A 13,313-nucleotide genomic window follows, 5' to 3' on the forward strand; every position below is an offset into this window, starting at 1 on the left:
TCGCATGGCCTTCGCTATTAGCAAAACACATGCCAAAATTTTTCGAATGGTCCCTGCGTTGAAATTGCAATGGTTGTTGTGAATTTAAGATATCCATTTCCATATAATCAATGTCTTCACTTTCTGCCTCATTGCCTATGGACTGCATGCTCCTCCTGACATACAAGTATATGACAATTATTGTGCATAGTGAAATAAGATGAATGAACATTGACTTAGTTGCAGAGGGGACATCCATTGCTGGCAGAGCAAAGATCTGCCTTGTTGAATTCTATGTCAAAAGAAGGTCAGTGCATATAATTTGCAACTATCCCCAGAGCACAAACATGAAAATGTGTAGACCCTCTGCCATGTAAAGCGAGTATGGATTCAGTTAATTGAAGTGTTTGCTTAGTTGTTTGTGTTTCACTTGAATTAGGTAACCAGCTGGCCTGTGTATTTGCTGCTAATAGGGTGGGGTGGTCCTGCAAAAACCACCTCAGCATGCTCCAGAACAATGGCTGACAAGTGCCGATTCATCCGACATAGATGCGAGAAATGCAATGGCAAGTGAGAAGGACGTAATCCTCTATTGGGATCATGTCTGTGTAGTAGCTTATCTTTTTTGTTTATAGTTTGTCCAAATTCAGCAGAAGATGATGTTATTGTTGTAAACCCAGAAATAACAAATAATAAGGATTGCAACAATAAATCAGGTTAGTGCCAGGGATAGATAGTAGTATCAATGTATATTGAACAAGAAAGGTTTACAGCAGCAGTTCAAACTGAGAAGTTGTTTTGATCATGCAAAGAATGTTCCAATTTTTGGGATGTTAACACGTCACAGTCTCTTTGGAGTCAGACTTTGAATAACACTACAGGTAACACTATGTCATAGAAGTCTGTTCCACCAAATATCTGCACTGAACTGTCATGGATGTGAATCTATGTTCTTGTTTGGTCAAAGGGCATACTGTTCATGCATTTTGAACACCATTGCATTGACAATATTTCATGTTTGTGTAGGCACTGATTCTGGAGCTTAGAAGCGACACCCCACATTCCAAGGTGAAAGCATATATGCTCATAGTACAAGGTAACTCAAAACTGAGTATGAACTTCTGCACTTATCCGTTTCTGGAGACAAAAATACAAACACATGACTGCCTTACACCATCTTTGCAAGACTTCATTGAAGCTCTTGCTTTTCTGTGCAGGAAAAAGCCATTGCAATCAATATTTTCAGGGGTCTGTTAAGTTCTGCCACAAACGGTTCCTATTTTTGCAGCACACAGCAATGAAATATTTGCAACAAAGGAAAGTGATAAATTTGGCAGAAGTGCAAGTTCTTTCTATTTTCTATGCTGCAGGGATGGCAAGCTCTCATGGCTTCCCTCTTAGCATTGCATTTACTAAGTACACGTTCATTGCGTGATCTACAATGCAACCACAAACACACAGAATTCACGGGCCACGAGGTATCTTTCTGGGTTTGACAACATGTCTAAATCGGAAGCTGCTGCTGTTGGAATTGTTGCAGCAAAAACTGTACACATCCTTGTCAGTGCGTTTCTGTAGTCAGATGATATCGCAGTATTATATCTTTGTAGTACTACACTACACATGAATATCTTCACCATCAGCATGTAGTATCTTTGTAGTACAATGTGCAAGAAATATTGGCATCAAAGGAGAGTGACACATTTGGCGAAAGAATAAGCTCATTCAGTTCTTATATGCTGCATGACTAACATTCTTCTCTCATGGACCCCTTGCAGGAAAGCATTTGCAAAGTACATGGTTAGTGCATGATCTGCAATGGAGCCACGAACATGCACAAATTGTGGGGCAGAAGGTATATTTCGGCATTTCAGAGCATTGACAGGCTTTTTGTCTGGAAGCTGCAGGTCCCAATTTCATATCATTTTGGTCTGTGTGCTTTTCATTACTGCAGGTTTTTGAGCATATTACAAGATTCTGCTGACATTTACAGTAGGCTAGAAACGAGGAAGAGGAAGAAGGGGCTAGCAGGGGTAGCACCCATCAAACCAACATCATAGGGGGCCTATGCAGGCGTGTGGCTGGAAGAGCAAGCATGGAGAGAAGGCGCTACAGGCCTGCTAGCGGAGGAGTTGAGGAGTGCGGGGCTGTGCAGGACCCCTCGCGTGAACCGCTCCTGGGAAGGAGTAGTGCAAGGCTGTGTATGTGCGTACGCGCCGCGGAGCTGATGTGGCCAGAACTTGTGCTGTGCAGCATAAAGGGGGTCGATGTGACAACAACGCGTGTAAAGTGGCCTCTTCAAGCCTCGCAGCATTCATTGATCGTGTGCTCCAAATGAGCGACCCGTAGTTGCGAACTTAGAAGAGGAGGCAGTGGCCAGAGCCACATGGAAGCCTCGTCATGCGCTACCTCAGGGTGAGACGTGAACCGTGAGAGGGCAAGAGCGGGGCGCACGTCCATGATGTCAAGGCGCCCGCGTGGACCTAGCGCGTATGTTCGGGAATCGGCGATGTGCTTATTTTCTCCTAACTTTTGTTGAACTTGAGAGCGAGCGCTCCCTCTGACGAGGAGGAGGAGGATGATGTCAGGTTCAGTTTCTGCAGGAGGAGGAGGAGGAGGAGAAGGGGGGGCGGTGGCTAGAACGTATTTTCTTGCCGTTTGTTGTAGGCATGAGATTATTATCAGGGTTATGATTAAGCAGAATAATCAGCGATGGGATCGACAGATCAGCTGTTGATGCGTGTTGTGCAGAGTTGCAAACAGAGGAAGAACGCAAGGGATGCCAGGAGGCTCTACGCCTTGCTTGGACGGCACCAGCACCACTTGAACAGCCATATAGCCCTTGGCAATTACCTTGTGCCCATGCTGGTGGAGTGTGGGTGCTTAACGGAAGCCCAGTATATCTTCGACTGTTTACCCCAACAGAATGAGCATTCTTGGACATCTCTAATATCTGGTTATGTACGTTGTGGTGATCCACACCATGCCTTAACCCTCTATCGCACAATGCAAGCAGATCGTGTTCACCCCAGCAATTTTACTTTTCTGGCCATTGTCAGAGCCTGCACAAGGCTCAAGGATGCGGAACAAGGCCAAGCATTTCATTCTGAGATCGTAAAAGAGGGACTGCACACAGATCTTTTCATCAGCAATGCGCTCTTGAATATGTATTGCAAATGCAGCCTAGTGGCAGAAGCACAGTTCATCTTTAATCAACTCCCTGTTCAGAATGCAGTGTCATGGACCACACTGCTTGCAAGCTACACTGAACTTGGACTTAGTGAGAAAGCACTCAGTTGCTATCACATGATGCGTAATGCACTTTACTTAGATGATACCGCACATCTTTGCACCTTGAAAGCTTGTGGGATGGCAAGGAACTTGGGAACAGGTCGAGAATTACATCACCTGTTGATTCAAAAGGGATGTGATAACGTTCTTACCATAGGCAGCGCATTAGTGGACATGTATGGGAAATGTGGCTCGCTTGCTGAAGCACAACAAGTATTTGACAATCTACCATTTCAAGATGAAGTCTCTTGGGCTGCACTGATTTTAGGGTATGCTGAACATGGGTTTGGTGAAGAAGCATACCATTGTTTTGAACAAATGCAGCTGGAGGGCATCTCTCCTGACATTGTAGCATTCATTTGTAGTTTAAAAGCTTGTGGTTCCACAAACGCTTTTAAAACAGGTCAAAATAACCATGCTGAAATACTAAAAAGGGGATGGGAAGGAGATCTTTATGTGGGAAACGCTTTAATAGATATGTATGCTAAATGCAGTTTACTTGCTGAAGCAGAGAATGTCTTCAACAGGTTAGAAAGTCGAGACAAAGTTTCGTGGACTGCATTGTTGTCAGCATATGCTGATCAAGGGTTGAATAACGAACTGCTGAGCTATGTTGAAGAGATGCAGCTGAAGGGCATCTTATTTGATACTTTCATGTTTGCTCGATGCTTGAAAGCATGTGGCACCCTAGGAGCATTAGAAATAGGACAAAACTTGCATGCTTTGATTAGAATGTTAGGACTAGAAAGATATCTTTTTGTGGGAAACTCACTAATAGATATGTATTGTAAATGTGGCTTATTGGAAGAAGCACATAACACTTTTGATAAGCTGCCCGTTCGAGATGTGGTGTCATGGAACACAATAATTCAAGGTTATGGTGAAATACATAACATTGGTATGGCTGCACAATGCTTTGAGGACATGCAAGAGCAGGGTATAAAGCCTGATGCTATTACATTCACATGCCTACTTGTGGCATGCAGCCATGCGAGCCTGGTCATCGAAGGTCTGGAGTATTTTCGAACAATGAAAAAGAAACATCAGATCCTCCCCATGGTGAATCATTGTGTTTGTATGGTAGATCTTCTTGCTCGAGCAGGGCAGTTTAATGAGGCTGAGAAACTTGCTGAGGCTATGCAGTGCTTTCCATGCATAGAAATCTTGAGGGCTTTGCTTAGTTCTTGTGGTTTCTATGGAAAAGTAGAATTAGGACTGAGATGCTTTCAGCTGGTTCATTATGTGAATGAACTGGAGGCGTCTATATACTCATTAATGGTGGACATGTATACAAGTGCTGGTAGGAAGGCTGACGCAAATATTTTAGAGAACATGAGGAAAGATTCAGGAGCAAAGAAGAAGCCTGCTTGTGCATCTTTCGAGCTGAGTAAAAGAATGCACACGTTTGTTGTAGGAGACATGCGAAGCAAGGATATGGCAGCAATGTTGGCGATTGTAGGGTCCTGTCTGAAAAATGCGGGTTATATTCCAAGTTTAGATGAGCATTACTTTGGCTCTGATTAGGGGTTCGTCTTAGGGGTAAAGGCTATGGGCATGATCTGATTGATTACACAAGAAGCTCTGTAACCCACTTACTCACCTACTTAAATCAACACAGGTGATAGAGACTGGCGTAGCAAGATAGATAAAGTCTTAGGACTTGAGTGTCTGATTAGCACTTGTGTGCATTGGGTAGGTACACTAGATTGGGTCTCTAAACTGGATTAGAATGATAACTAGGTTTTGCTATGCCATTCTAATAGGAGGCTATCGATGTCCCTACATAGAAAGGGATCCGCACAATACACTCTTGACGAACATCATAAAAGAAAGCATTCATGCATTCAAATTGTACAACTTTTTGTCAGCTAGAACATTATGCCTATGATAACCTGCAAAGCAATGAGTATAAACTTCTTGAATAAAATTTCGTAGGGGAAGACAAGAGCATCATAGGAGAAATAAAACTACTAAGGGCTTTGACAAGACGTGCACCTTATGAATATTCCTTTAGGTAGCAAGATGAGTATTGATGTGCTCACAGCATCTTCATTGAGCTTCATTGTGACACGTGGAAGTTTCTTGTGCTTTGGCCTCTATACCTATCTTATATGGAATAAAATCCTCAGAAAAGTGCTCCACTTTGTCTACCAAGCTTATTGTTTCCTACTAGGTACAAGCACATCGGTGTTTGCTTGATCCATGAGCTTGTCAAGCTTTCTCAAGAGGTCTAGACACAAGTTTCAACTAAGGGTTGATCTTGTAGTGACTTGTGGAGTTGAGTTATGTGCTTTAAAACAAAACTAAACACAAGGAGGACAACTCACCTAAGTACTAGTAGTTGGGGATTGGTGACTTGCAAAAAAATAATTGCCTTAATTGTGTGCACGAAAGCTTGTTTTAGCATCGAACACATTGTTTGATATTTGAAAGATGCAAAGTTTTTTATTTTGCATGAACACACTTGCATCAACAATTGCATCAATGGCCATTGGAAAAGGATTGTTTGTGCATGGTTGTCTAGAATGACAATTGAAGTCAACAAAGTCGAAGAATTAGTCAATCAAAAAGAACTAACAAGGGATCTTTCTAATGTGATAAAGGGCTAAGGAAGGGGCATGCTTGAGAATGTTGAACCATGGATTGAGAGCCCTAACATAGCTCATCAAACTTGGGAATTAAAGAGAAACTAGACCTGTCAACAAGAGGACTAGAAAACTAGAGGCAAAAGCGAAAATAACCTTCCAAGAACCACAAGACCACTTAGTAAGAAAGGAAAAAAATCCTAGAGCACAATGAGACCTAACCTTGCAAGAAGAATCAAAGTGATTTCTTAGGGCATGTTTGTTGATGCACTTACAAACTAGGCTAGAGATTCCAACAAGATCTGTTAGTCTCAAATGCTTAAAAAACAACTAGGAATCTAAGACATCTTTATCTTACAACTCATTGATAAGATAATGGAGCTAGCAAAAGCAAACCAAAGAATAGTCAACATGATGGTGTCTGAAGGATTCATGAGGATATACCACAAGAGCTATAGGAGTCCATCCAAAACTTAAAGAATGCCAAGGATTAGCCAATTAATAGATGAAGTGGCACACAAAAACTTACAAAATCTTTAGGCCCAAGGCAAAGACACCCTTAGTTGGTAAAATTGGAAATGGCCACCCAAAAAGAATGAGCTAAAATGCAAAAATTTTGAATTTGGGAGCAATGAGATCATCAAACGATTCCCTATTGCACCTAGCACAATGATGACTTTTTGATAAATCTAGCATGTTGTAAGTATGTGTATAGCCAATACCTTGTTGATAGGACTATGTTTAAACACATGGGATAAGAGAGAGAACCAAAATTCCTCTCTTTGCTACCAATTTTACAACAATTTGAGGAAGTATGCAAGGGCAATGACCTTATGTTAGACTCAAGAAAAGCATAAGCCTTCGAATTGTGCATAAGCGAGACAGGGCAAACATGATGTATCTGCTTGGACTCCCATAGCTTCGATATTGGCACCTAGAGGGAGTTAAGCAAGTGTTTAAAGTATGACCTTTATAGCATATACTAGCTTTGGGCAAGTCTTTAACAGATCATGCACTTGGCCAACTCTACCCTATATATACCTCTACTTGCTCCCTCTCCCTCCCCCTCCCCTCCCCCCCCCCCCCCGCCAAAAAAAAAGACACTAGACAACGAACTTGGGATCACACCAATAATCAAAGTTTTTAGTGGCCATGGCACCTACGGTTTTGCAATAGAGAGCTCATAAGATGCATGTTTTCTTGTAGATGCAAATTGATGTTGTGTTGGCCCCTTTTATCTTTAACTTGAGAAAGAAACAACACTTAATCTTTAAGCAATGGTAACACAATGCAAAAGATATTGACTCCCTATGAAATGATTACTTTAGAGACCTCTCATAATGGCATGATTATAGAAACACCAACATAAACACGACATCTACTTGACATGTGTATATGCACCATGCAAAAGGATCTTTAGAAAGGTGGATGAACACATAATGATATTTACAAATCTAGGTTGCTTAGATCATATTTTAATGTTGCCTCTTGCCTACTCAATACGTATACCAATTGTGGTGCCACAAGCAAAAACTAGAAAGTATTCGATGAGCTTCCCAACTCATAATGTAGTCTTATGGAATGCCCTAATCACATGGTATACCAAACAAGGGCAAGCTAGAAAGTATTTGATGAGCCTCCAACTCATAATGTAGTCTTGTATGGTATACCAAACAAGGGCAATGACATGAATCACTCACCTATTTTGAATAGATACAAAAAAAAGTATGTCTTCTCTCCAAATGATGTCATGTTTACTTGCACATTGAAAGCCTACAATAGCATAGGAGAAGTTTAGAAGGGAAACAAGTACATATTGGGATTATTAGACAAGGACTACTAGAAAACAATACCATACTTGGTAGTGCATTGGTCAATATTTCCACAAAATGTGGTCCACTTAACAAATTGGAAAACCTTTGGTTCAAGATGTGGTCTCATGGGATGCGCTTATTGTAGGGTATGCCAACACACATGGACGTATGGCAAGGAATCCTTGAACTATTTTGAACAAATGTAAACACGTGCCTCTCTCCAAATGTTGTTACCTTACTTGCACAATGGAAGTCTGTGGCAATATGGTGGTAGATGGGTGAAGAAGGAGATGTGGAGGTTGCTAGGTCTAGTTCAAGATGTTGTTTGTTGCAATGCACTAATTACAAGGTATGTCCAACATGGGCATGGGCATGAAGCACTAAATTTCTTCAAACATATGTTTTCCATGTTTGATGCTATCCATGCTTTTTTGTGGAGTATGTGCTTACAACTTATGACTTTATTGTTATTCCATAGGTGTGTAGGTATGTTGAGAGGTGTGACTATAGTACACTGCCTAACTCATATTGTTGTGCTGCTACTTGCTATATAGACGGACCCATAACCTAAGGTAATTGAATCAGTTATTAGAATAATCACACGAGTAGGGTAGAGAGAGACAACATGATGCACAAATATGGAAGGCAAGCCATATCTTTCTATTGCAACAAGAAGTGAAGTCAATTACAATGAATGTGAGGTGACCTTTAGTATGCAGTCGTTAAAGCAAGAGAATAGGCTGCAACCTACAATGGCTATAACATTCACCTTTTAATCATTGTGCTAAAAAATTTTATTTGTGTTGATGCAAAAGTGAAAGTAGCTTACTCCCCCCACAAAAACAAAGAAGCTCCAAGTAAGATGCCATAAATGCATAGCTCCTCTCCATGGGCCCCCTCAAATCATCCCCACTATTATCACGTGCTTTGCTCTCGAGCGGTAAGTGGTGGTAGACAACAGAGTCTAAGAGTTCAAGTCAAAGTGCCTCAAACGGAGGATGACTAGAATCCAAATATATAGGTGGTTGTATCCCATGCCTTCAAACAAAAACAACATGGAGGTAGAACACTTCATAGTAACAAGAAAATCATTAACCCATTGCCTCATACCATAAAAATATTGTCAAAATCACATGTTTCAAGTATGAAGAGTACCTTCACCTTGACACCTACTAACTCCATATAACCATAAGGCAAATTATTGAATGCTAAGATACAGTGCCATATCTTTGTACCAAAGATGTGATTATGTCTCTCTACCTATTTCACACAAGGTCCTGCAAAACAACAAAGTTGTAAGCACACGGCTAAGTGCTACACTACATCCCACAAGAAGCATTATAGAAACACAACACCTACAGTGGAGGACATCACCAATAAACATCCATAAGCTAATAATGAGGATGCAACTACCAAATCCCTGAAGCATGCCACCAAATGGAAGATGCAAGAAAACCATGTTTGTAGCCCCAACCAACGGACTTCTCATTGTCACTATACTCTGTAACCTTTGGATGATTAAGCCTCATGTGCTCGTGGACCTGTGTGCATACTAGGTTCATCCCACACACGAAGTCCCTCCCAATTGTGTGTATGCCTGCTCCAACACCTGCACACTCATTGGCCAACAACCTTGCATCTATAAAAAAGTAAGAAAAAAGTAAATAGTCGAACCCATAATAGAGATTTTCAGTCACTTGCAATGAAGTCATCCTCATCATTCATGGTGTTGCTCATATCATGTGAAACCTCTCTCTGCATGACCATGATCTTGTCATCTTGACATTCCTTCGCATGTGGCGTAGTATAACACCAAAATCACAATAAGTGACAACATGCAAAACCAACAACAAAGCCAAGTTACCTCTCAAAGCCGAGGTCATCTACTCCACCATCGTCTTGTTGCACATGTGCATGAAGCCCTCTTTCTCTCTCCAAAAAATCCTCTTTGCTCATATCAATCATGGGTAGTTCTCTAGCTCCCACTGCAAGAGCGACTACATATTGGGAGTGTACATTGACCTTGCTTCATTGGCAAGTGACATCCTAGTCTTGTATGCCGTTGGAAGGAAAGGCAAGTGACCACCTTTCCTCAAGAACATAAAACACCTACCACAAAAAAGGAGATCTCAATAGCGGTCCCAACAAATTCAAAACCAAGTTATTATAACAAATAAAAACTCACTTGTATAGCACTATTTGGGCAAACATCTGAATAACATCAAACTTTTTCAAGCTTTCAATCTTATTACTCCTCTCTTGTTCCTCAAGATGCAGAAGGATTGGAAAAAGATGTTTTCTCTTCTCATATTGTGAACCTCATCATAACATATCCTCAAAGAATACTTAGCAAGCACAACCACATCATTTGGTTGCTCAACAAAGTCCCTAAGGATCTCAATAGCCTTAGAAGAACCCTCTCCACCATGATAGCCTCTCTTTGCAACCATCTATAAGCATAAAGGAAAAAACCATTCCAACAAATCATAGCATAGAAAACTTAAACAAAACTTAGCAAGACTATGCAATACGCATGAAAGTCATGGTCTCCTCTTGGCACTCCATACACTACTCTTGTCGCCTTATTTTCCTCCAACAATGAAAACCATAAAATCTTTATTTCCATAGGCACTTGATGGCAAATAGCAATTAGGTTTATCTTCTCCAATGTGGCAAAGCTCTCTTCATTATAGAACCAACAAAATTCAAATGACAACATGGAAAGAAAGGAAGACAAGCAAGCTTCTTAAGCTAGTCTAAGTGCAGATTTATTGCAAGCTTTTTTTTAAATCTAATCCAAGTGCATATTTATTACAGCAAACACTCAAATGAAAAAGTAAGTTTGACAAGTAAGAGCATTGGACCACGAAGGACAATGCATGGTCTCACCTTCCCAATTCTATCATTGTATTTTCAAGACAACTCTTCGATCTCTTTTGCCTTGAGTTTTTGAAATTCATCCGGGTGCCATAGAGGAATGCAAGGGATCCAACCTTTTTTAAAGGTCACTATTCATTTTGGATGTGTAGAGCAAATGAAGATTATAGCCTCACCACACATGCCAGAAAAAGTCAAACACAATGCCAAAACCTAGAGCAAAGAAACTTACATTCTAAACTAGTTTTGCCATGTAGTTCCTTGTCAAGGGAAACCAAGGCTCAACACTTTTTGTGTGCCTCATTTGTATCCTACCAATTACAGCAACATTCTCTAGTGACACCTCCTTAAGCTAATCATTTGCATTGGCTATGGTGTAGATATTGTAGGGATTCATGAGCTCATCCCTCAATGATGTGTTGACAAGCGCGTGTGTGTTGAGGCTACACAACCAAAGCATGAGATGATGTTTTATAAGAAAGAGTGAGATACATCGAATTAAGCATAGGACTTTCAACACAAACAAAGCACTTGCAAATTCATCCTCTGAAAGCATGAAGGAAGAGCAATCTCATTGACATTTTGTGGTTGATCATTATGGAGAGCACTCATACATGTTTTTCTCTCATAGAAGAAACCCGTCAAAGATGGCTTGTGTTCAACCAATAGTGCGGTGATTGCCTTCCAACACATAAAATATATTACTAGATATCCAATTCAAAGAGGGTCTCTCAAAATATTACTATATTACTATATATCCAATTCAAAGAGGGTCTCTCAAAATATCTTGCTCAAATTTCCCATTCACTTCCTTCCAAATAGGATCCCATCCTGCTATATCTCATCAATCACCAATGTCACCTTGCTAGCATGTGTGAAAATAGAGACAATGAACACCCCCTTCTGAGGGACATAACCCTCCTTCCCAAAGGCTATGTTTAGACTTGAAACATCACCCCTTAGACTATGGATCTTAACATAGGGAAGAAGTCGATACAAGGATATAGGAGGGCAATCATAACAACTAACTGCCCGTGTCTTCTTCAATATGTCCTCACCCTCGAACATACTCATACCATCTTTGCTTTTTGTGTTGTCCTCATTTACCACCTCCGGGTGCACCACATAAGGTAAGATTTGCAGTTGTGGCTCCAAGACATCAACAACAGGATCTAGGTGTGCATGCTCCTCATCAGGATCCACTTGCTCCCCCATCACATTACTCTCATGCACATCCTCCATTATCATATCAAGGGAGGTCCTCCCACCCCTTCTCCTCTTTTTGCCCCCTCCTCTCTATGAAGACACATTCAAACTACAAAAAACCAAGAACCGACTGCATGAGGGATAAAGTATATATTGATAATCATTCTCAAAAAAGAAATATGCATAGTCACCTACTAGCACCTTCTTCATAGAGGCATTGAACAACTAAAACCCTTGCAACCTACAAATCAAGGAAAAAAAATCTCAATAGCCTTTCCAAATCCACATCCTTGTAATAAGATAATTATGATGGAGTTACTGTTGTGGCGCTAGAACACCCTGCATCAGCATGGGTGTTCTAGGGTGTTGATTCATCACCATTGGTTGTAGGCCTACCCGCTAATGTGATGTCTAGAGCAATTTCTATACACCATGGAAGCTTATTGCAAGGTAATTAGGTCAAGCAAACCTAGGTATAATCCCCTCAAAAGTCAGATCCCTCACAAAGAATTCAATACATAAATCCTTCTCATCCTACATGGGAGAGATTTTCATAATCTGAATACTATCTAAAGGAGAATATGCATTTTTGCAATAAACTATGATGAGAAGGATTTTTCAAAACTTTGAATGGGTCTTGAATGAAGTGAAATGGATCTTTTCTAGGGCCTTACTCACAACATTTGATCAGTCATACTTGCATAAGTATGCATGTTTGCGAGTGTGGTTTAGTATTGGATGACACATGATTAATGTGTAAAAGAGTTTTCATTTTATCATGTCATGCATAGGATGTGCCTATGCAGGTGCAAGAGCTCAAGCCTATGTCAAAACATCCCTAGATGAAACAACCTCATCTACAATATGTTTGAGAGTGAGAGAGTTGAGGTTTAGAGAATAAAATGTCAACCCTATAGTAAAAATAAAACAAATTGAAGTACATAGGTATAATGGCATCGACTTCAAGACTAATTTTTATTATCTAAGATATTTAAAGAATAATATGTCAACCCTATGGTAAAAATAAAACAAAATGAAGTACATAGGTATAGTGGCATTGACTACAAGACTAATTTTTATTATCTAAGATGTTTAACATGGGGTTCTAGAGTATGGCTTAGAGGTAATATGAAGTTTCTTTTGGTGAATTGATCCCTAAACATATTGGGATTTGACTTGCTGGCTATGATATCCTAGGGCCAAAGTCAAAACAATGGCTTGATAAAAAAGCTAGGATGGAAACGATACAAGTATGGAAATGTGTGGGTATCCATATAAAATGGGAAGGCTACTCACAATTGGTGACAAACAGATACATAATTGGCATAGAATGGTTGTTAACTTAACATTACAGCTATCATTATACTTCTATAATTGATTGTCTTCAATCTTTCACACTGACATCTTCCCCAATATCCAAAAGATCATAATCTCTAGCTAGATTCTAACTACCACAAAAAGCTGGGTCCATAATATGGTTGTGAAGATGCAAAGAAATAACAATAAGGAGAGCAAGCAAGCTTGATGATTAGCAATTGGATCTCCATTTTACTTCTAAATG

General features: G+C 40.3%; 1 protein-coding gene across 1 annotated transcript; it reads left to right on the forward strand.

Moving 5' to 3' along the window:
- Positions 1–1,716: 1,716 nt before the first annotated feature.
- On the forward strand, positions 1,717–5,218 carry LOC148019530 (pentatricopeptide repeat-containing protein At2g33680-like). The gene is made up of 2 exons (XM_087701022.1): positions 1,717–1,834; positions 1,934–5,218. The coding sequence occupies exon 2, from the start codon at positions 2,692–2,694 to the stop codon at positions 4,792–4,794; it is 2,103 nt and encodes a 700-aa protein (XP_087557148.1). The 5' UTR covers positions 1,717–1,834; positions 1,934–2,691; the 3' UTR covers positions 4,795–5,218.
- The last annotated feature ends 8,095 nt before the right edge of the window (positions 5,219–13,313 follow it).

The sequence above is a fragment of the Lygodium microphyllum genome, chromosome 19 (assembly GCF_053477565.2).
Source record: "Lygodium microphyllum isolate KBCC chromosome 19, Lygodium_microphyllum_v1.1.10, whole genome shotgun sequence".
Classification (NCBI taxonomy): Eukaryota; Viridiplantae; Streptophyta; class Polypodiopsida; order Schizaeales; family Lygodiaceae; genus Lygodium; species Lygodium microphyllum.

What these genes read in the sequence shown, in the direction of transcription:
- LOC148019530 (XM_087701022.1), top strand. Translation starts at nt 2,692, where the DNA reads ATGGGATCGACAGATCAGCTGTTGATGCGTGTTGTGCAGAGTTGCAAA.